The 25663-nt window shown below is 39.3% G+C and overlaps 2 protein-coding genes across 3 annotated transcripts in view; one reads left to right on the plus strand and one right to left on the minus strand.

The window, feature by feature from the left end:
• Nucleotides 1-1514: 1514 nt before the first annotated feature.
• Nucleotides 1515-25663, plus strand: part of LOC107268195 (angiotensin-converting enzyme) — a 40917-nt gene continuing 16768 nt past the window's right edge. Inside the window, exon 1 of one of the 2 annotated variants that reach the window (XM_015740725.2) lies at nucleotides 1515-1678. The gene's annotated coding sequence lies outside the window, so the exon portion shown is untranslated. The remainder of the gene's footprint in view (nucleotides 1679-25663) is intronic. The other variant, XM_025085488.1, reaches the window with a different exon arrangement.
• LOC107268202 lies at nucleotides 4933-24449 on the minus strand. Its single transcript, XM_015740734.2, has 4 exons — nucleotides 24290-24449; nucleotides 16911-17043; nucleotides 13224-13322; nucleotides 4933-6926 (listed from the first exon to the last, which is right to left on the minus strand). Exons 1-4 carry the CDS (start codon nucleotides 24296-24298, stop codon nucleotides 6904-6906), a joined length of 264 nt encoding a protein of 87 aa, XP_015596220.1. The 5' UTR covers nucleotides 24299-24449; the 3' UTR covers nucleotides 4933-6903.

Here is a 25663-nt window from a genome sequence, read left to right on the forward strand (position 1 = left end):
GCAGCGAGCACATTTTCCATGGGTGGCAGCCGGTAAGTAAGCCATAGATTTATGCAGCCGCCTGTTGAATGCAATTTATGTTGAATAGAGAAGGGCGGAACATCCACTGATAAACAAAATGAAACTCGATCCAGTCCTGTTAGACGTAAGGGTAACGCCATGACGCTCTTGACGTAATTTGCATGCAAATTTCAATTCACTTTGAGTTTTATGTGCGAACTTTGTAACCGAGGGCCCAGCAGTGAAGTGTGACGTCAAAGAGGGAACTGAACAGACTGCTGTTACTGTCCCTGGCTATGGTATAGTAATTTTACGAGTATGCTGTTAAATGAAATTATGAATGAAAATTTACTGGCTTGCCGCCTCGTAAAATTGAATGATACGACCTTCCACCTGCATATACATATCGCATAGGTTCTTAATTAATTTGCAAAATTCAGTCCTCCTTGTCGTTCGTTATTTGCAGATCGAAAATACAATATTTTTGTTACGCAGGATAAGGGTAGGCACTGATAAGGAAAGCCATAGAAATAATGAGGATGTTGAGTCGGAAGCAGGAAAAAATAAAGATATGATCGAGGAGAAAAACAAACAGAATAGAATCTCTATTTTCACAGCCTCTCTCGCAGGAGTGCGTCTGAATAGATCTGATAAAGATCCTATAACCGGATCGGATGGGCATATTGTGAAATATAAAGTAAACTATCTAACATTGTCGGAATATTGGAGAAGCTCGCGGGACGACATCATCGTGTGAATATTGATGCGTTATAAGATATAACGCGTTGCCACTTCAGAGGCGCTCAACGAGATTCTCCTCGACGCCGACGTCTCACTTTTCCTACGTAATTTCCATGACACTCTCCTCGACGCGGGACTCATCGTAAGCTCGCTCTGCTCATACTCCACCTTTTCCTTAGCACTTTATAAAACCCCATAGAATGAAGATTCATCGTCTGGGCGTTTTCCACACTTTTTAGTATAGATATAGCGTATACGAATATGTGCCAGACTGTATCTACTTACCAGGATAGATGCAGCAGCCGAAGTTGAAGCTGCATTCGAAAGAGAGCACGTAGCCACTAAAGCATCGAGTAAGGAGTAGAGGATAGTAACGTCGAGTAATGCTTTCCTAAAACGGACATAATCGCGTCAACGGCTTAGACCGACATCCCCTTTAACCCTAGAACGAACTGGGCTTCGTCGTTTCGTCTGCTAACGTGATTTCGTGTCGTCGACCTGACGTTCATTCATGCGCCTGTCGGTCTTCTAAAGGATGGCAGTCCCGTTCGCCGTTCGTACACTGAAATAACGGCTTTACCTTCGCATCCAATAAAAGAGAAACAAGTACGAGACGCGGCTACGCTTCCTCCAACGTACTTTCGATTTCATTCGTACACTGCCCGCCGCCTACCGGAGAGACTGCGAACACCTTTCCGGTTACTGTGCTGCTGGCAATTCTCATATTTCACGACAGAGGGTTCTCGTCTCGGCTATCACGGACTACGTAACCAGCTGACTGCGTTATGCCCATAGTCGCGTGTTTATGGAAAACTTTTATTGATGGCGTTAAGAAACTAAAGAGGCTGTTGCCTAATTATAGTAATTAAAAATGTAGAAATCGATTGCGAATCCTAATAAATAGTGAATTGTGTACACGTGGAGGAAGGAGAGCTCCGTAAGTTTCTGTCTGTTTAATGCACTTTGATTGTGAAACCGTCGTGATTTTTTTATGGTCTTATGATAAAAGAAAGAAACGAGACAGGGAAGAGTTTTTCGTAACCTCTGTCGACGACGTCAGCTGATATTTTTCAGGATTAATTAAGTCAATCGACCCGCACCGAGAATAATTTCCTGGTACCCTGCTGGGCTTTCATCGTTTCCTTTAAACAGAGTCACGAAGCGTGCAAAGGGGAAATGATTGCTAAGCTTCAAAGACGAAAAATTCTCGTGGCGGTATGGCCATCGTTTTTGCTTTAATTGAGTTCTTTAAATTCATCCAAATTTCGTCCCTCGACGTTTCTCTCTTTTCTCCTTATCTCGTTTTCATATGGCACTCCTTGGGGTTATACCTTCTCAGTATGACGTGTTCTTTGATTCGATCCGATCGCCCGTGCGGAAAGCTTCAGCTTAAAATTTCACTTGGACTTTCGTTCAGCCTGCGTTTGCTAGTCTCGACGTGGCTAGTTTAGAATCTGGCATCTGTCCAACTGATAAACATGAAATAAGAACGGATGGCATCTAGATCAGCGTCTGGAATGTTGGCATCCTTTCAAAACGAAAGGTTTCTACGAATTTCGACTGCACCATTTTTTTACACTTACTCATCGCTCTGTACCCTTTACAAAATATTCTAAGCTTCGCTTTTAATTTTTTTTTCCACAGACCATACACGGTGTACATAACATTTAGTAGAAAATAGAAACTCCTCTCCCACTCTCATGTCCTATCGCCTCTTCACGCGTGTCTGCCTCGCCAAATGTGCAAATTGTTTACATCGCATTGAACGTAGCTGTGACTGGTTTTGCGGTTACAGAATGCAGTCGCAATGCGTAAGAAAAAGCAGACCGGTACAGTGTCAAGGAATGTGGTAATCTAGAATCACATTCAGAATTATCAATGAAGTTTCTTCCCCACGAAGTCTCTTTGACAGTCCACGTTTGTGGTTAAAAGGTAACCTAGTCATGCTGCAACAATCTTCGGGATCAGATCGCGGCATCACAATTGTGTCAACCGCATGACACGTGTCTTATACCTTTTTTTTGTCAGTCTTCAAACACAAGTTCCAAGTTGATCGATATCACGCATAGGCAATATAAATCAAGAATGATTTTCTTTTTCACAATATAAATAGCATAAATCAAGAGTGATTTTACGTTTTGATAAATAACAAGAGACATGCGTGTGCAGATGTGCATTCTCCAGGTACAATAATATTCGCCGCGTTTATGTTTCACGCTCTAATACTCAACTGGCTTATGACTCGTGACCAAGTAGTCAGTGATTAAAATCATTATGTAATGAAATAATAAGGCATTCCCCATAGGTGCATATTGAAATCGAGCTACAAGGAACGGTCGTAGCCAGCATCATGAAATATGTCAGAATGGAAGATTTTTTTTTTCAAAAAATCTTTGCCCCACGGCTACCCGTATAAGAATTATTATTTCTGCCTATTTTCTTTATTTCGCTCACACGTTTACCAGTTCGCAAACCTGCGAACACCGACTCGCGCGAGTTCGCACGAACGATCGAATCTTGCGAAACGGCTGCAGTACTCGTTTGTGCGAAATTGCTAAACGTATCGCGATTTCGCGTAAAAGTAAGGGGTAAAAAAAAAGAGAGTTATCGATAAAAAGAAAGGCGTCCGAAGAAAAACATAAAATACACAATAGTCACGGTGATAGGTTTTCTACTCTTTGAATTTTATTACCTGTAAGATACGCTCAATTCGCTACCGGCACTTTGTAAAATTGTTCGTCGCCCGCATAGAAATGCTCCAAGCGCGAGATGCCTGATATATCGAGGGATATTGCATCTTGTAGTTATCTTAATATTTTCATGCTTCGCGTGGACGCTATTACTGTGTATGGTATATTTACCTACTACCTAACCTATAGTGATGTGCTATATGGTTAACTATGGAAAAATCTTATGGCGCGGTTAGAATGGTCAAAGGAAACCGATTTGCAGCTAGTTCCTTTCAACCATTTGGATTTTATATTCGGACACTCTTAAAACACCTGACCTGTTTTACGCACGAAATACTGATAGTAAATTTTTTTTTTTTTTTTCTTGACGACGGAATCTACAGCGCCTTGAGATTTGCGTGCGCAATAAAAGATAATTAAAGCTATACTCGCAATGGCTGCTCTGTTATTATTCCACCGCTTTATTGACTCCCTGGCTGAACTACGTACTCGGCAGAATTTAATTTCTCTTTTTTTTTTCTTAATAACGATCATAGCCATTACGATTAAAATTTTTGAATTTTATAAATGTCAAATTTTTTAGAAAATATCAAAAAATCATATCGTCATCATACATGACAAAGTTCATAAAAGTCTTAAGTCAATGATACCGTGTTTTCTCAAGAATGCCGGCCGAGAAGCCAGTTTCACTTTCGTGCGTGTCTGTTTGCGACTTTTCACGCATCGTAAAACACACAGCATTCGTGGTCCAGACTGAATAATCTCGGTTACCGATAATCTCGATACTGTTAGAGTGATTAGAAAGGGTAACAAAACTAGTAAGTGTATCTCGCTAATTGCTATTATTTATTGTCCGTTAATGATCTCCGCATACGTATCCTTCCGGTTGAATGAGAAGTAACTTGTTAACCTGTTTGCGAAATTCTAACAAAAAATTCCGCGGATTCTGTAAATCGGAGAAATACATGATTCCACGATTCATTACTTTGCATCGGCTGAATATTAAATAGGTTACACTGTACACAGTAGGTACAGCCATAGGCCAGAACAGCCAGGCCGTATTCACTGTTGCGAATGTTCGCTTTCGCTTGGCTCAAAGATACACACGTGTGTACCTGCATTTGCAATTTATTCTGCATCACGGCAGGAGAAGTGCATACAGTGCACACTGCACTGGTAGCAGGCACAAGTTGTTTGAAAATTAAAATTTAACTCAAAATAAGCTAATTTTTTTTTTACTGAGACAAATCTCAAAGACGAAATTTCATGGCGTAAAATGGCGATAGCTCGGGACGATTCGGGAGAGAAAAGAGAATTGGAAAGTTACGTTTATAATTAACGACCAGTAAAATTAACACACACTGCTTTTCCAGCCAATGAATTATTATCATTATTCAGGTCAAAACCTCAGCTGCACCTCACCTGCACGGAAGGGATCTCAAAAGAGAAGTATGTCATTTTCTTTTTTGTGCACTATCCGTTTCTTCGATCAACAAAAATATGCATGAGGAAGTATAATATTTATTTGTATTAATTGTGTAACTGTACACAATATCCAATACTATTATATAAATTGCATAAAAGGTATTTTAATAATTAATTATCGTATAATCTGTACATATTAATAACCTAGCATACATTGTATATCTAATATCTACTGTTATGGTTTCTTTCTCTATTTCGTTTTATTCTCTTTCCCTACCGTTATCCATAAAATGGAGTCACGCGTTCATTGCAATCATTGCGCTTTCGAATTTAATCAGAAACGCAGGCGCGAGATCATTGAGACTTCTTTCCAGAATCAGATCAAATTTCTATTATTAGTCACTATACAAATAAATAATTCGGATTTTGTCAATTCGTCTCCCTCCAGATACCATATATCAATTCCACGTACAAAATTCAAGTGACGTATCGAAGTAAATATTTACAAAAATTGCACTTCAACCACAAAAAAATTGCAGAAAATTTCCAATAAATCGATATTTACTCTATCGATCGGTAATTGATTTCTTCTAGCATTTTTAGTTATTTCACATCTGTCAATCAATATTACATTTTTTCGTGGTTGAACCACAAAGTATTTTCTTACTCAAACACATGTACCCGTGTTTCCTCGTGTTTTGCGACTGGTATGAGAATTTTGTAAATTTCTCAATAAAGCCACTAGGCACACGAGAAACGAATTGACAAAAAGCAAGTAGGCTATCATTAAATAATGATTATGGTCTATTAAACTAATCGTCCGTTTCTCCATATACTTCGCGGAGATGAGGTGAGAGTCTCGTTAAAAGAGATTCTGAATATCCCGAAAGCAATGAATTTACTAAAGACCACGAAAAAACTTTCGCACGTACGTTTAACACGTACGTGTCCACATACGAAGATGGTCGTTTATCTACCTTAACACAAGTTAATACGTGTAAGACCAACTTGTAATCGCTGGAATAGTTTCAATTTTAAAATTTTGAGTAAATAAAGCTCAGAGTATACACATGTTACCAGACAATTTTCATACGTGATACAGTTAGCTATGAACACATGTGTGGTTAACATTAAAACTTGCCTTGATTTCAGTTACACGTATATCAAAAATAAATACTTGCCCTTAAGCCGCGGTTGGCGTATCACTCGCAGATCAATAATTTGAATGGAGTCGGTAAGAAATTAAAAAATGTTACCAGCACACAATCCCTCGTTATTATCAAAGCGTCTCGCGATTCATTGAACTGAATTTCGTTTAAAGATAAATTTTAAAAAATTGTTCCACTACCAAAAGACCCCCTGGGAGAAGTTACAGTGTTTACTCGTACGAAATAGTCCAGGAATCCATAATATAGTCATAAGTCGCAGTAAGTCCTTAAGTACTCGAGAACACTAGAGATGGATTAGAAAATCGTAATTAACTAAAATGGCATTATTATCTCGGCTTTAGCACTATAAAGCCACGTGTGCATACACTATATACATATATAACATACGCGAGCTCAGTGACGAGACTCACATATGTACGAAACGTCTTAGGGCTTAAGACTCCGACTGTGTTAATTTCTCGAGTAACTAAGGAAACGGCCACTTCGATGATCTTTTCAAAACCCCTCGATTCTACCTTAGCAATGATGATCCGTATCGAGACGTCTCTTTAACGATTAAGCGAATTACAGCAATATAAATGCGTATCCACCTTTACGGTATACTCGTGAAATTCGTATTCTTATCTACAGACTCTCCTATGCGTTTCATTTCATTACGATTCTTTTCAATGACTCCCACAATAATTCTATTGACCATTCGATGACTTGGCCTTAGAACTTTCTCACTCTGACCACGTGACGTTAATGACTCTCCGTGATGACGTACGAGAGCTGGGCTCTCTATGGGACGTCCGACCAGCCTTGAGTAAACGTATGAGTTCTTATTAGATTTTATGCATGGATGACGTATGCGTCTTCACATATGACGTGACGTTGCTCTAGTAATAAAAGGTGTAAATTCCTGAAACAAAAGATAATCATTAGGTTATAATTGACTGATTTTCAATCATTGAAGTATCTCATAGAATTGAATTGCCATGAGAATGCATATGGATGTAGTAAATGGAGTATAGATGTATATATATATATACATATATATATATGTATTATATATATATATATATATATATATATATATATATATGTATATATATAACCCATATGTATATATACATATGGGTTACGTAACGATTGCATAATCTTTAAAAGGCTGGATGACCCGCGTGCGTTCGAGTTCCAATGGTGTATTCAGGAAATTAATGATTTCGCAAGTGCCTGTCGCTAAGAGGAGCCAAGGAATCGCGTTAATTGTCACGTCATTAATTTATAATGACGACGTGACCAGCTTTTCTCGTCGGGACCTTGACGAGTCGATGATTCGATAAATGATCGAAGTCACTGAACTGTTTTTTTTTTGGAAATTCAGTGTTGCCGGGTCTGGTACACAGGAATTTTGACAAATGAAATTGATCGTCCAGACGCTCCTGTTATTCAGTCCACCAGACCACCAGGTCAGTCCTCATGGGTGGAAACGTTGAGAATGACTCAATGCAAATTTACCTTCGACCACCGTACATTTCGGATTTCCATTGTCAAAGCAGCCGACTGTACTGTCGGCTGTGAACGCTCAGCGCGCACGGAGCTCTGAGCATTCTGAGTCTGACAGGATATTGCGCTCTCGAGTAACGGAGTAAAGGGGTCCCGCTCGCAGATTGTGGGGTTGGCCATGTTAAACTAACAAGTCATGTGGACAAACACCAACTGTGTTCTTTGAGGGGTGCCAACCCCCTTGTCTAGGGTATTTGCTTGACAAACTATGTACGTGCTTTACTACGAGCGACCTCAGAGATGAAAACAGTCTTTTTCTTTTAATCATACCAATTGGCGTATGGTTGAGGGTTGTTTCTGCGAAATTGAATACCTTTTTGGCCTCTTTCCCAGAAACCGTTTACGCCTGGTTCCCATACGTTATGCCGGGTTTTTAATTAAGCCGACGCGACTTAAGGCTGGGTTGTTTTTTTTTTTTGAAATATCCCTGTTGCTTTTTAAACACAATATCAATCCCTGCGTGGACACGGTCCAGTGCGTCAGTTTGGGGTGACAAGTCTCTCTGATGTCCAGCCTCTTCTCGGAGGTTGATTTATCAGGGGTGGACACTGCGCAGTGACTGTAGTGGCTGTGCTAGCACGTTTTCAAATCACGTCGCGCTCGTGAATTTCAAATTGAAAGGTTTTTTTTTAGATAGTTGGTAGATGGTTCGATTCAGTGGGAGAAAAAAGAGATTTGAAATATTATTAGAGAAATTTGTAAAATGAGGGAAAATCGAAGACGAGTCGTGCATGTCGACGTTTTATTACCTGGGATGTTTTATTTATTTTCTCGATAGTTTCTGATCGTTCGAGCGTTTCCTATCCAATGCACCTTTTGCTTTCTCCTTTAGAGTTCAACCGTATGTACGTATATAAATGTTAATGATTATATATATATTGATGACGATTACATATGAAAGACCAGGGTACCTAAAAGCTATAAAGTATTCAGAGTTCATTCCTGCGCGACCATTGTGCCGCAGCTTTCAATTTGGCTTGTGAACTAATTTAGGCAAAAGTGAGCAATTACGAGAGGCCTTTGTTCCAGGCTCCGCCTATGGATTTTCCACGTTTTATATTCATCGATTGTACCCGAAAAGGGTTGAGGTGTGGTGATTTGGCTTTGGGATGAAGTGCCGAAAACCCGGGAGAACGTTCTTGTCCCAAAAGCAGACTGAATTTAAAAAAGTCGATTTAGGGACGAACAGAATTTAGGGGTCGTGATGAGCGATACAATGGGAGAGTAGAGTTTAAAGATACTCAAGAGATCTTTGAAATCCCCTAGAAGTCCCTAGAATCGTTTGAAACTCTAATACTAGTAGCTACACTCTAATGGACTTTTTATGAAAAATCAACTGAATTTCACGACTGCTCTCCACAGGTTTCCCAATTTTCCTCCCTGCTGAACCGTTCATCCCCCATAGGTGGCCAGGGACTTAAATATCTTTAAATAAGCCTGCAGTTCGCCACATGACCACCGGTAACGAGAAGCTGTCCACTTCAAAGCGCCTAATTATGACCCTTATCACCTTCGCTATGTTCCCCCTTGGCAACTAGTCAGGACTCCCAGGACTCCCAAGACCCCCCTGGACTCTCTTGATTAGCAAGCAGTTTGACCATGAGATAGACCCCTAGTTAGTTGGTAGATGATCACGCCGACGATGCTGTCCTTCAGGATGGTTGGGGTAAGTGGGACCCCACTGATTCCATTATAGTATCATTTGGAGATACGGCTTAAAGAGGACTGTCCCATAGGAGAATGAACTTTTCTCCAGAGTTACGTCACACCCCCCAACCTTAGAGTGGCGAGAGAAATGCCATCCATACATACGAACAAGCCAAACAAGAGACTCCATGTAAATACATTTGGGGTGATGCGTCTGGCAAAAAATTATGACTCGAATAATTTTCAAAAAAATTTTTAAATTGGTTTTCACCAAGATAAACACGTTCCGCTCTTGTCCTGGACGTAGGGTGGCTATTAACACGCGGTAATTAAATACGTAGCAATTTTACAGCATTTTAAAATAAAAACAGGGTTGTTTCAAGCCGAAAAAAGGGATCTTCACGGTCTACGTATATATACAGGGTGGCTCCAATTGGAATGGACAGGAGAACCTGACTTCGTTTTCCCTCGGAATTGGGTCCAAGCCGATTATGGAAATGCGCTCGCTAATATCTTCATCATCGGAGGACAAAGAGCTCGATGAGTGGTAGGCAGCCCAGAGGTCTCGCATTTACGAAATTTTGCATAATGTCTACCCTGTCCTCCTCGCACCCCTTATCCTCAAGGAAAACCCACATTTCATGTTCGATTACGGACGCGTTTTCACGGTATCCTAACCTTCGCATTTTTTCATTAACATTCAAATCCAAATTTTTTAACAACCCCAACAATTTCAACGATTCTTATCACTTACTGCCACAATTACTATCACTTTTTATCCCAATACCCATCGTCAACTATCAATGATTAATTAACCAAAAAAAAAATGATAACCAATGTATTAACATAACAGTATCGGCTGTTCTACGAAAAATTGGGGTACGGTCGACGAATGTGTCTAATAACGGTAAATGAGATTCTGATACTCAATACTCGGTATATCTATAACGAATCCAATCAAAGTGAGAGGCTCTGAACTTGAGAGATCGGCCATGAGACTGTATCGTATTACCGATACCTTCGTCGATGCTTTCCTGTTAATTATAAGAGCGGGATTAAAAAATCCATACACGAACACGTCCGTGCAATGAGTTCCAGGAGAAAGGAGCGCAGTGTAATCCATATGCTATATCTATAGACAACTAGTCTTTTTATCATAACCATAGGTATCCGCCATTTCCTATAAGGTTGTCGATCTATAACGTAGACACCTCGTTATTCCCCCTTTCATCAAAGAGAACAATGCATTGCATATTGTTGCGCGTCGATGTACATATATCAAGTTTGTTCCATCCCGCCCGTACCCCCATACGTATAGTCGCATACAGAATTATCCGTGCATGTAAATAAAATGCCGTAGGGTGCAACGGGGGACAGACACGTGTTTCTTTGCAATCTCGATAATGAATCACGCGATATCACTATCGTTACGCCTTGCAAATAATAATCGCGTGCAAGACCGTAAATACTATTCTTCTCACATCGGAGACTCGTATATCCTGAATGGCATCCGGCTATAGAATAGAATGCATTTTTCGATGCATTCGTGCAAATCGTGACCTGGAATTACAGGCTTAAATTTTAGGTCTAAAAGTACTTTGAAAACCTTGAGTTTTAATCAGACCGAATTACTGTTCTGCTATTATTAAAAGGTTTACATATTAATTATAATCCTAATATGCTCATGGGTGTATATACATATATATAATAGTAATATATATATATATATATAATAGTAATGTAATATATAGAATACATGGTCGCAGAAGTTCAAACTCAAATGATAATTCCTTGTACGGGTATACATTATCTTCTTATCTGACGGAAGGGTCTTTTGGGAAATAGGGCTGATTTACCATGAATCAGTCCCTGCGTACTACTGGCTGCCAGTAGGGATAAGGTACTATCTATTCAATAAGCCAATCCGATGTCCCATGAGAATCGTAACACTCGTCTCAGTTCCATGGGGAACATTGAGTCAAGGAAAAAACAAATCCCATCGAACTTTGTATTTTCCCATATAATACCGGTAAGAATGGAATAAAAAGGAACAGAGAAAGAGAAATAGAAGAAAACCATTTGCGAGCTCGAAACGTTTATGGGTCGGAGTAATGCAACTCCAATTTTTGCTAATTGATTAACCATGGCCTTTTTGGATAAACTAATTAAGGGGGTGCCCCCCCCCCGCCAGCCCCGATTGCTCGTTTGAAAATTTTCCATATGGTGGATATCATGATAAGTTAGTTTCGCTATGCCTTGTAGATATGTAGAATGGAAGACATTTCTTTTTTTTTCCATTGTAATTTACGAGAGCCAGCTAATTGCAAGGTACGCAATGTACGTAGACACGTAACTACTAAGTGATCCATTATTGGGTCAAGGCGTGGGAATTGTGTCTCTCAATAGATAACTGGAGATTAAGGCTAAGGAAGACAATGTTTTATTTCAAAGTACGACAACTAAACTCGGATCGTTTCGATGTTAATGCTGTTCTCTGTAAATTTTTGTTTATGATAACTATGGAAACGATACGCGAAGCTGATCAGACAGTCAATGAACAGGCGTCGCGATGGTGGGCGTCGTAAGACTTTTTATCTCCCGCAAAGTGACTCAACATATTTATTCAACGAACTTGACCTATAGAGAGTTCAGAGATCATTGATCCTGAAGCTGCTCTTAGAGAGGTGAATTGGCTAGTGCGAAATATGACCTTGACCTCCGGGTTTGCCTGCCCTCGTAACATTATGCTACGCGTATATAAGGAAGGTTACGTGAAAACGAGTTTGAGCCGTGAGACTCGACGAATCAAATTTACTTTCACCGGATCTACGAGAAGACATAATACTAGTGGAAATACGAATAGATCACCAGATATGGATCGTTTACTTTTAGCATTTTGATCCCATAATCCGATACTCATAATTTCATATTCCCGGTTGAAAGTTGATGTGATTATTTTTTATCATTAATTATAGCGTCGTTTGGATGTCAATTTTGGCTGTGATAATTATTACATATGTGTTGCGCGATTATAGATCTGATTATTACTTCAGTCATTTATTTTCAATACTTCTATTTACCGCGTCTTTGTTAAGTATGCATGCCGTAATTACAAGTGCCAGTTTAGTCGATGACTTTTAACATCCGGTGCGTGAGAATGGTATACCATACAGGATACGCACATAAAACCACAAATATATACAAGTACCCGTGTATACGGTATACTCACCGCAAGTGCACGTTCTTCGGTAAATATTAGAGCTACGTCTATTTATATGCATACCCATACGTACCTTCGTGGGATTAATGAAAAATTACCTAAAACGACGAAAAGCGAATGTTACTCTATTTGATTTAGAGTGTTCGCCTGCTTTGAGTGCGTGATAACCAAAACCAGTCAGAAAGCGAAAAATCACATTTCCATGTCATGCGAGTCAATTAAATTTCACACGTGTCATTTAAACGGTGCACACATTCACACTGTCACTCATAATCAGTCAATGTTTTATGAGAAACAAATCACTCAAAAAACGCAGCATGCCGTGCCTGTACAATTTTCAGATCCAACGTTCTTGGACCATTTCGTGCACTTAATCTGACTCTCACTCGAATCGCGGTTGAATTGATTGTATCAAGTAACAATATGAACCTTCATGCAGTCCATGACAAATTCAAGGCGCTTTCTCGTTGGTCCCAGCATCCAAAATTAAATACATCAAAAACCAGGGTTATTTAACAAGTAAAACATAAATAGCATTTATTCATAAATTAAAGTGCAAGGGAGTCCAGGAGTGCAAAGTGGTGAAATTGTGGGACAAGGGAGATTCGTCGTGAGGTACCGTGTCAGGATTATTGGTAGTTCTAATGTGTCGTAGCAATTGATTGTTGCAACTCCTATATACACTGTGCGATGATTTGGCTTGTTCCAGGAATTTTTTCAGTGACTCGACATTCGCCACTGTCGTCTCTGTTGTTTCGACTCACGATTGTCCAGGTTCTTTACCTGAGTTGGGAGGAACGAAGCCAAAGCCACTGGCACCGACGATCACGCCACTGGTATCAGCATCGTTCGGTGGTGGTCCAGCAGGGAAGAGGACCGGTCCTGAAACGATACGAAGAACCCAAAAATTTGTATTAGAAAATTTGATCGACTGATCGAAATATAGTAGGATAAGATAGTAGACAAGAAGTTGACTCGTGGCGAACGCAGGCGACGGTCGCCAATGGAAATTAAGTACGAATTACTTTCGTCGACAATTACGGGATAAGCGTAAAATTTGTAAGTGCAAATAAACGAGTAATGTGCTGAACTTAATATCAATTACGGTAGAACGTCTTATTAGTCCGTGGACATGTATATTTATATATATCCCTTTTATGCCTGACAATTTGTCACGTCGTATTGTCCCAGTAAAAAATTTTAGCAATTAGTAGCTCAATTCCTAGCAGGAAATTAGACGAATTCTAGTTGAGCAGACACAGGAACGAGCAGCAATTCTTTTATGAATAATATCCCAACTTTCCTTGGTTACGTTTGAGATTGTCTAGTGAAAAATTGGTGAGAATTAAATTTCTACGTTACTTTCTAAAAGACGATTATTCTAACGGTTGTATGTACTGTATCAACGCGTGGGTAGTTTTCATTGAATTATCGTGTCCCCTTGGATTACATATTTGATCTCTGTACTGTGCGATAAAAAAAAAGGAACAAATCAATGAAATCGTAAAAACGTCACGTTTCCATCGGACGATTGACCTTGATGACTCGTTACGATAACAGTGGCAAACTCATAAAACAAATTTATTCTCATGCAATCGTGCGTGAAACAATTGGTATCGTTACCGATCTACAACGCAGATTCATCGTTGGAAAATCAATTGGCTAATCGTTAACGAGGATCGATTTTGCACGCATCGAGTGTCGGACAAGCGACACCAATTATTCCGGAATTTCTTCTAGCCGATCGTCGGTATGAGATTATGCAAGGATCGGCCTTCACGGTCATTGATCTAATGAGAGACAGACATGCTATAGGTAAGAAAACAGAGTGAAGAGGTAGAGCGTTAGAAATAGAGAAAGAGACAGGGAGATACGAAAATAGATTTTATATTGACTATATCGCCCCGTTGTATATTGGGCTTTACACTGCCATCGAATACGACTGTGTTAGGACGAAAGTTGAAAAAAAAAAAACAAAGCTAGCGAGCATGTAGTACAGGCATAAGATAACGAGGAAAAGTCAAGATACTTGAAAATTATTATACTACGAAACCTTGACGCCCCTTTCACATAGTCACATATGACTTTTACCCGTGTAACGTCTTGCGGTTGCTGTTGCGCAGAATTTCTTATCAACGTGAAACTGATTCCCGGTCGATCCACTGTGTCGTGTTCTTGCTTAATTTTTTGGACAATCGATCGTATCAATGGCGACCGTCATGCTCCGCATGATTTCAACGAAAAGAGCGAGAGTCATTGTTACTATGCATATGTGTTGCTCAAATTTACAATCTGCATTTCGCAAGTCGGTGATAAGAAAAAAAACTTGAAGACAGTCGAGAGATGCCTTTCGCACGGGTTCGAAGTTTTCACAGAATTTTGTAAAAAAAAAAAAAAAAGAATTTGTGTTGGAATTTATGTATACTTATATTTATTGCCAAATAATTGTACTTGTCCGATTGTCTCGATTCGTATATATATTCTTGTTCGATTTGACGTGAAGTCTCGTGAATCATTTATTGCGTCTGATGTAGCGTGTAATAATTCACGTGGACGTAACTATATGTATACAATCGATATACCGATGGTTCCATCTAGCGTAACGTTACGATGATTCGGACTTTTTGCTTTCTAATTCGCGAAGGCACCAATCGAAAATCAATGAAGAACGATGCAAAGAGACATGAGAAATTAACTTGTCCTTCATAAATAACTCGAGTCAAATTACAGAACGACTTGAAATACGTGTTTTCTCCTTCACAGCAAATACGTCTCCAGCCAGTCAGCATTCCAATTGGCAAATTCACTCATAAATTTCACGTCGGTCAAGAAGACAGCGTCAATCTTACATAAGCCTGCTCCTTTGCCAATTAATTGGCGAATAGAGACACATCCAATTTCGTAAAGGAATATCCAAGCGACTACGAAGACGCTTCGATGATCATTTGATAATTGAAATGTTTAAGAAACGCCGCGAGGCTTTACGGTAGTTAAACATTAAATTAATTAACATTAAAATTTTCGAGATTACGTAATATCACGTGGATCGTCGTCAAGCCCTTAATCACTCAATTAATTTCCTTTTGAATGACAGTTTATTTAGTATATAGCAATAATAATAACCGTAAACATTTTTATTTTCTTTTTTCGAAACTGAATTTTCACTTTTCATTTATTTTTTATTAACACTGATTATGAAATAGTGGACCCAGGGTCTTATCTAATCCAGAGAAAGGGCACTTTTTTTCAAGTTTCAACGTCATTACGAAATTTAGAAAAGTTCCCTGCAACCGTATTCAGTTATTCTTCCATGAATTCTTAATGCTCGAATAAAAAAAAATTGATCGAAAGTTTCACGCTATACGTTCACTAAGGTTGACTCTTAGGGCTGGTATCTATCATTAATTCATTATTCCATTAGACGCGATTGCACCACGTTTTCAGGACGAAATTGAGCCAGACAAGAGCAACTCGAGCCTTTCCATTTCTCTTGACAAATATTCCTCGAAGTCTTATGTATTGTAAGCGCAGACCAGGTAGAAATAAAATAGAGGCAGTCACGTCTCTTTACCTTTCGTCGTCGCTCGAGTAAGACGTGATAAAGTCGTTACCAATAACAATAGGTTAGTTTAGCTATAGATATAATTAGTCGAGTAAGTTACTGTGTACATTCAGCACAGAGATAGGGAATCTGATAAAAAATACAATTAAACGGTAACAATACAAATGAAAAAGTATCGGTATCACGCGATCGTAGAAAAGTGTGGTCTAACTTGTAACTTCCTCGTCAACTGTTAAATTCGAGAAAAAAATGTACACGTAACACGATTCGCTGTGGTATTGCGAAACAGGAGGGACGTATGTGTCAGCCGTAGGACCGCTGGCCCGTGAAAAACTTTGGGAACCAGTGCATGACGGGATTATTAAATATGATCGAATAACTTCACAATGGATGATAATGCAACGAATAAAAAGTAAGAAACGAGGTTACAGAAATAAATTCACTTTTCGCGTCATCTTACAGTGAAATTATGTAAAATTATTTCCCAATGCAAAATTTTTTTTTTAAGTATCATCGGTAGCTAAATTATTTTTTATGACATAAAAAATTAACTATTTCGTAAATTTGCCTCGTTAATCCCGTCTTTCCCTTTCTAGACCATTAACATTATATATCCAGTTCCGTTTTATCTTTTTCTCTGTATGACGAACCTATCGAACCTGTTTAACAACCACGTGTCACATTTTATCATAGCTCAGCTGTGACTTCACATAGAACACATTTTATTTTTTTTTTCTAATAGGAAACGGTGAAAGTTTTTCCACATAAATTCGAGTTAGCTCTGAGATTGTTAAATTTTATGAAATCGATCATTTGCGTCATAAGAACATTCAAGAATATTAAAAGTCTCGTTGTCGTAGTATTGGAATCAAGTTTAAACAGACTTTGGACATTTTTTTCGGACTTACCGGTATTCGATCGGGGGTCCCTCATGCCGGAGTTACTTTGCTGCAGGTAAGGCCCAAATCCAGCGAACAGTTGACTGTAGTCTTGCGCGTAAACGCTAGCCAAGGCAGCTACAATGAAGAAGACTATGCTGATCTGAAACACCCGTAATGATTTTGATGATTGTTTTAAATTTTCAAAATAATAATAAACGCTCTTAATTAAAAAATACAATTATAGACAAGGAGGAACAAGCACGTAACTTTGAACTTGATTGAATGAGATGAGAAAGTCTTGGGTCAATAGACGCTAAAGAACTTGAATAATTTTAATGACTCACAAGTTCGACACTCAGATCTACATTGCACGCTGGATCGGTTACGTGTTCAATTCTTCCGAGACTATTACAAGTTCTGTCACGTGTCGATGAAAAATAAACTGCTAGAATCATATGTTACGGCTCTCGTTGAGAAGTCTAGAAATTTAGTGTTTTGCGTGTGACGAGGACATTAATTATTTTAATTATTGTCAAATTAACGTCTGAGGCTAGATTCGAACGTGAATGATTCAGCACTCACGTTTTCATTGAACTGTATGAATATAATTGATTATAAAATTTATCACGTGCTGTATACCTATATTTCGTGATCGATTCCCACCAACCTACGATCTGACGGCTGTTTGGAATTGAAGTTAAATTTCGCAAATCTCAGGCAGAGATCACGAGGACCGACAAAAAAATCTTATACGGATAAAACGGAGTGCGATACGATTAAGTGGCGACTAACCAGCAGCTATCTGTCCTAATGTGGGATTTTCTCTATATCAATTCAATTATCCACACGGCCTGCTCATGCAAATCGAATCGATAGAAAAAATGTATAAATGATCGAATAAATAAGTGTGGCTGCTCGAATCGCATTGGTATTCCAAACAGAATTTATTTATCAACCTCTTAATTGAAATTTTGTAGGAAACGCAAAAACCGTTAAAAATCATGGTCGATGCCATTTTCAAAATTCTTTGACAAGTCAGACGCTTCTGAGCGACAGCTTCGAGACCGCTAAGAATACTTAGAAGAGACAAATTACCAAAAATAGTCGGTAGAAAAAAGATGTAACCAGAGAAATTCGAGAATAGTCAAAATCATTAATATCCTTGTAAATAAGGATCGCTCTGCAGTTTGCATCTTTATTATAAGATCGTATATGTGAAATCCGATTTCTCAAATGGCAGATGAGAACTCGCGGATACGTATTTCGCACAGATTACGTTATATAAGCCAAAAACGAAGTCGTTATTTCGATTTACGATTTTGATCAGGACACCCAAACGAATGTGCTGCCCGTTATGAAGTCAAGCTTCCTCGAACACCCGGAACGTTCTTTACACAGGAGAAAAGAAATCCGGAAGGATTCGTGTCCTCGAAGAGTACAATAAATTTCGTGATAATTAATGGCCATAATATTGTACCATCCAGTCCCATAAAAATAACGTCCATTACGTAACACTAAAGCCGAACGTATTATTAATGACATGTCGCACTATAGACACAATCACTCACGGCAAATTCAAAGCATTGGAAAGTCTTCGGAAAATTAGTCTGTTCTCATTTTCAAGTTTCCAAACGAATGAGCGAAGAAATAGAATTATTGATATTTTGAAAAAAAAGGCGAAAGAAACTCTCGAGTCGAATAAAAAGAACATTGACGACTTTGTGTCATTTTTCGGAGGACATACAAAGTTACCGCGAACGTACTTTCACATTTCTTACATCCGTTTGATATAACACTGCTATCGTTATCCCCTTAATTGGCACTGCAGCATTTTCACGGCTGTCCCACCAAAGAAATACTTTTCTTTTTCGTCATACCTCACGCACGACTTCTTGCGTAATCATTGTGAAATGTAAACACTGTTATCGTATATCCTAGTGATATCTGTTATTCGTATACTCGCTATGGGTATTTGGTACTGGAATTAGTATGCAGGTAAATATGAATTCCCTATGATCAAACTCCCTAGAGAATGGAAAAGACTGTATGAAGATTCCATTAATTGTTAGCTAGACGCGCAGTGACATAAGTTACATTTGTTTACAAGGATAACTTCATCGCGAAGGATCTGATCACGTGTGACACACATGTGCGAGAACCGTGACACGTGGAATTGTAATATTCCCGTTTTATACATACCGAGAATTATAATGGCAAGCTTGAATATCTGAATCTCTCACAACTTGAAAATCTCAGATGATTCCATAACGATATAATGAAAAATTCGATTTTATTATACTTATGGTGAGATTATGGGAATAACAGAGCTTAACGCGAATATATACGGTCATTCGTTTGACTCGTAATTGAATTCGAGAGAATCGATCGATATTAATTTAACGATCGATCGACGTTCGATTTTCATTACCGGTTATCCCAGCAGCCACGATTCGATCGTTGCTAGTTAACGTGTTTCTGATCATTTTGCGATCCTTCGAAGAGAATCGAGAAATCGATTGATCGTAATCATTGGTAATTATAGAGTCATCTGACTGATTAGGAAATCGCATGCGCGATATAGTTGTGGCAGTGACGTCATAGCGAGCAAGTAACTTGAAAAATGTTATATCAGAAGATGCCACAGATATACAAGGACTTGGGCCACGGATAATTACGCAATTAGATTTATACGGAAGCACGTGGCCGCGATGAATTTCACCATTACGTTCATTCTTGATAAATATTTTTAATAACCGTCGATTGTTCATTTCTCAATGAGAGATCGTTACGAATATTTTTTAACGCTGCGACTGGATACTTCCGCGTAACGGTACGTTAAGCAGACCACACACTTTCCACACTGTTCAAACATCCAACTCGATAAAGTAATTTATTAACAGATCGTACTAAACAGCCATAAAGTATCATACCTAAATCGAACAATGAATACTCATAAGAATGCGTATTGACGGGAAAACTCAATTTCCATTGAAATACTACTGCATTAGAAGGGATTGAAAAGTGATCGAAATTCAAATAGGAAATCCTAACAGTTGAGAAACGACTGGCAGTTCGTATCACGACGACGCCATTAAGAATCGATTTCCTGCGAGTCCCCATCGACAGCAAGAAATATCACAGGATAAGAAAACATTGGCGAGAGACGTCGACGTCGCGACGTTAAAATTCCAATCTCGAATGAATCTTATTTTTGTTGCGAGTATTTTAATAAATGGAAAATTCTATAAGCATCTATTCGTCAACACCGTTACGCTCCTTTGGTCTATACTGTTATTCAGGTACTTTTGCCTGCAGTGATGTTACCGTTAGTGTGCATAATGCATGAACCATGTGCATAAATATGCTTAACGCGCCGCCACTTTATGCAAGTCTATGCAAGTTTATGCATTGTCTAACGTCTCTGTCGTATCTGTAGTCCGTCTATACGTGCACAGGGATTCGCCCGCATAACTTTTACTATCGCAAACCCATAGCCCATTTTCCCCTATTGCACCGGCAACCCCATAAAGATATATTGTATCGGCTGGCGGAGATTTCATATTTTCACTAAGTTATAGGCTGTCAATGAGTTTTCATTAAAGTCGAGCATATTGGATGGTGCTGCTCGGCGCTCCAAAAGGGATATTGATCATGCTGGAAATTTAATGGACGTTACCCGTGAGGGCTTACCCCACCATTTCTATGAGACTCCTAACTTTCGATCACCTTGGCACTGTCAAGAGGAATTTCACAAAATTGCACGAATAACGTAAGAACCCTCGTTTGCCAAACTTCTCGTGACATAACGTTAAACGTGTTCGCCTACCCTCATTTGGCCGTCAACGAGACTGTAATTTTCAGTCGGTCATTTGTTTCACGTAATACATCTAAAAATCTATTCGAGAACTGGCGCTATCGGTGAAAGTGGCTGCGTTTGTTCGCTCAACGTTAACGCTACGTCAGCGCCTGTATAAGAGACTGAAACAATCGATATTAGAATTCCTACAAGAAGCCTCCAAGGTTTTTGACACTCAACAGGGAACGGACAAGTCGCAAGGCCGTGAAGAGATTAAGTCACTTTTCGGATGGAAGTGAAAGGACAAAGAAGAATGCGTGCAGGATGGCAAAATGTGGCAAAAAGTGACGTGCTCTTTGTGTAGTTTCAAACGTGCGACAGGAAGGTGCCGTTTCTCCTGGATCGATATAGAAAGGATGATGCTCGTCGCTTCTTGCCATTTTTCTTAGGCAAAATTTTTGATTTAACTACTCGCTGATACATTTCTTGAATTTTTTTCTAATAGCCTGGACGATTTCCTGTGAATTTCCCCAAGACGAGGCAGGTTTACAAAACCTTCTACGAGGACCAGTTATATGAAAAACACGAATTTCGCTGAAAGGGTTTTCAAAGTCTTGGACTAATAGGGCAATTTTCGAAGAAAGCACGTTCTCTTGTCTTACGACACTAATCGAATGTCTACTGGGTAACCCAGAGTGTTCAAGCGATACGTTCTACTGGTTCCTTTGTAGCTATATGCACATATATATATATATATGCGTTTGTCTCGTTCTCCCATGTACTATCTATGTCACGGGGACTATCACGCTGGGCGAGTTCGCAATTCCGATTCCTCCCAAGAGTCGCCGTGATATTTGGACTGTTCGTTCGTAGGTTAGTCTGTCCGGGTCGTCACGGATCGCGAACAACATGGAGCAAGCTGCTTGTCAGTGAAACCGATAGGTTGCTAAAATCGAGAAATTCGATTAATCACCTGTGACGCCATTCTTATTAGCCCCAGAATGCTTGGCCACCGTGTGATAATCGATCAAACACTTATGTCAGAAAGAATTTCATAAACAAATCGAACGTGACTATATAAGTTATTTAGCAATATTTTTGAAACGATTTTCAGGAAGGAAGTTGAAGTGAATGCTTCCGTTCAGTATCTCCCAGTGGGTAGAATGTCAAATGGATATTCGATAATGACTATTGGAAATGTGATGCACGCTGAAGTTAGTGAATTTACGTAAGACGGTCGGAATAAGTTTTTGCAAAATGTCCAAAATAAAATAATACAAATGGAGAAAGAGTTAATGTATATCTGTAAAAAGTGACAACCAACCTTTTTTTTTTCAAAACTATTAGATCACCCAGTATATAACAATACGAGGATCGAACTAGTTCTACTTGTATTTTTGCAAGACATTAGTCAATATTGCCAATCCACTATCCTTTACTTCAGCTACTAGAAATTTTGCACTGGGCAAATTATTAAGAAAGTAAAATTGCACGTTTCGCCTTTTCCATCGCGAGAGACGATTCTTCGTGTAAGGCATAAACTTTATATATAAATCCAAAGCTATTTCCAAGCGCTCGTTCTTGTTTCAAGAATTATCTGATTTCTCCAACGAGACGTTCTTGCTTGCTTATGTATTTTAACTTGGCTGCCTGTCCGACTCGCTCGACTTTTGCTTTTTACAGGAGGATTGATACTCTAGAACCAACACGTTCCAATATCAGTACCAAATCAATAAAAATTCTAGACTCCAAGAGATCGTTAAGCAACTTTCAAAGGATTCTTATCATTATCAGTATCAATCGTATAAGGACTAGTACGATGAGAGTATCCGCATCGAGCATTAAAAGAATCTCAATAAGATAGTTATCTGCTTCGAAAGGTAGATGATGGCGATAACAAAAATTCTAGCCGGAAGTGACTAGATATACACGTACTGCATAGCAGCGTGACCAACGATTTGCTATACAATAGAGATATCAGCTTGATCGATACAAATTTACCAAAGCATGTAAAAGCATGAGCGACTATCACGATTCGTATGTAAAATGATGAAAAAATAAAAAAATTGAATATGAAACAGCAAAGTGTGCGAACGTGCATTCGGTTAATGGCTGAGAAATAAAGAGATGAAATTAACCTAACCTGAATTGCATAAAGTGCATTTCAATCTAATTACGTAGATTTTTCAAATCTTTTAAATAATTTATTTAAAAATAGAGAGAGAGAGAGAGAGAGAGAGAGAGAGAGAGAGAGAGAGAGGAAAAAGTTTATAGAAAGTTATTGTCATGTACGATTGTATTTCATGTATGATTGTATGTATTTCATGAAATGGCACAGATTTCCACAGGTGCATTGGAATAGTGCATAGAAAGCATTTACGGCAGTGTAAGCGTGCCTATGGATTATAGTAATTATTGACAATGCCAGTGATAACAATTATTAATATTAAGCCAGTATCAATTGGATACACCACCAAGCAGAGAAATTCGAATCCACTGCACTTCTTGTACCAGCATGGATTAAGACCTCTTCGGCGCCTGTGTATGCGATTTCTGCAATTCCACATGAAATGATATTACATGCGTGTTCGTGCTCGAGTAACGCAACGTGCGAAAGCGTATCCACCTGCCACCATCGCTAATAAATATTTCTAGGCAGCCTTTCAGAAACTATGCGAATTCTCATGGTATCCATACTGCATAACCGGTATATACGATTTCGCAGCTTTCGTACAGCAGGATACAGGGCGTCGGGACGCCTCCCTAATCGGCTCTACGATTTGTGCCTACGCTCTATTGCGATATCCAATTTGTTTGGTGCAAGTGTTATACGTATAATGCCCTGGATACCCATAAGGAGAAATCTCAGCAGTAGTTAGTAGCTACGAACTATTTAATCAGATAGCCGATCCAAGTACCAGTAGATACGATCCTGCAGCATTGTACCGACAATATCAACTCAAAATCCTCAAATTTCACGAATTCTCAATGTAGCTTTTCGATTTTCATATTACACAAATTACACGGTATTTCGCGTTACTCGTAATCGCTAATGACTGCCCGAGGTATCTTAGGGTATAGAACGTTGGTCCACAGTGTGTTCCGTGAGCCTGGGGCAAGGCCGGCGACCTGTCTCGCCGAGGGCTACGATCTGACAATCTGATGAATGAATCAGCATTTCGTACACTTGTTTATTTATTTTATTTACTCGTATCAATACCCGATACCGTTTACAGAAAACAAGAGTGTTCCAAGTGCTCCGGATAAAAAAGTCGATATATATATTATGAGCGAAGCAGCCGAATGAAGGTATCTCAGTATACTGGTTAATCGTGTCAATGAACTTAAATTTTTTTAGTGCGATTCACTTTACATATCAATTGAATTAATCGAGCCGACTGACTGAATCTTAGCTGGGATGAACTTCGGGGAAGCATAATCGTATATGGAGAGTTAGGTGAAATCGTGTATAAGCACTTGACACTTAGTCGACGCTGGCACGAATGGCACGAATCGCACAATGACACTTCCTAGAGGATCTAAGTAGCACTGTATTCCAAGAGCGAGAGTCTAATAAAGAAAGGACTCGAGCAGTAAGTCAGGTACTTACGAATTTCATGGCGTTTCTCAAGACGAGACTTTTCTCCAGGAGTAGGCAAAGACTGGCTTTATTTCCGTCCACCGGATAAGTCGGTCAACTACTGAAGTAGTCTTGTTAACTGTTCGAATTACTACACAGGGGTAGGGTAGGGTACACTGTGTAGTGTGGTGTGGTGCTCTGTTTGAGGTGGGGGCCCGGTTGGGTCTTATATCTCAGCTGCGGAGGCCGTGTGGCCCCCCCTCCCCATTAGGCTCTCCACGTGACGGTCAAGGTAACCCCTGCCTCCGGGGCCCCAGGACTTCGAGGCTAAAGGGTACATTCGCCGAGAGAATCCGTAGGGGAGGGTCTGCCGATTCCGGAAGTCGTGTCGGCGTTGTCGAGAATCTCATTAATTTTAATGATTGAGGTGATAATTATGTGAGGCCCTGAGCGGAAGGAAATCTTTGCCTTTCATTTTACTTTCGATTTGCCCTTTTATTCTAAGTACTTTATTTTTTTTTTTTTTTTCAAAAACTCTTCATTGCTACAGCCAACGACTCTGTTCAAGGTCAATTGGTGATACGTGTGGTTATGCTGGTAGTCGAAGAATTTCTCGGATGATGTGTGAGATGCTGGGAAATAATAAATGAAAATATCTTCAACTTGCGCCAAACCACGAACGGTGCAACATCTAATTGCAAAAAGATAATTTGTTCTTGTAAAAAGTCTCATACGGAGATATATTTTCTACGTAGATTTTTCAATGTCAATTACGAACGATTCCACGATGGAATCCGGACCTTTCCAACGCAGTCAATGTCGCTAAAAGGAATCGCGCAAACGAGCCGACTCTTGTCAGTTGTTTGTGCTTAATTAATTAGCACGATATATTTGTCACCTTCGATGGTCCCTGAGAGTCGATCCTCGGGTTCAGGTGAATATCGAAAGTCCTGATCTTTCTTCGCAGCATCGCTGGTGGGTCTAAGTACATTTTTGCAAGTTACATAAATACTATACTGCAATCGACAGATATTTGGCGAAATATGATCGAACGATTCAAGGCTACGATCAATCACGGGTCTCTCGATCGTTGCGATCAATTATCATTCCGGACTCGGAAATTCTATGCATTTTTTCTTGGCTTATTCGCCAATAAAAAATTCTGAAGCTCCGCTATTGACGTAGCACGCGTGTCTGACGAAACGCTTAAGGATTATTCTCTTTATCATTTCTGTGCATATATGATGACTCGCGCCACGCATTATGGTATCATTAAGTCATTGCTATTCAATCCTGTATGAATTTATTAATTGACTATATTTACCTACTCGTAGCCACCAAGTGGGGAAAACGTTCAACAAAGTGAATTAGCAAAAGAATCCTGTCTGTGATTATGAGTCACGT

This window comes from Cephus cinctus, unplaced genomic scaffold, assembly GCF_000341935.2.
Source record: "Cephus cinctus unplaced genomic scaffold, Ccin1 Ccin1_scaffold0494, whole genome shotgun sequence".
In the NCBI taxonomy this organism is placed as follows: domain Eukaryota; kingdom Metazoa; phylum Arthropoda; class Insecta; order Hymenoptera; family Cephidae; genus Cephus; species Cephus cinctus.

What these genes read in the sequence shown, in the direction of transcription:
- LOC107268202 (XM_015740734.2), bottom strand. An exon ending in GGACCCCCGATCGAATACCG is followed by an intron (nt 13,323 to 16,910) that starts GTAAGTCCGAAA and finishes GTATCGTTTCAG; the next exon opens with GACCGGTCCTCTTCCCTGCT. An exon ending in CTTCGTTCCTCCCAACTCAG is followed by an intron (nt 6,927 to 13,223) that starts GTAAAGAACCTG and finishes CTTTTGTTTCAG; the next exon opens with GAATTTACACCTTTTATTAC.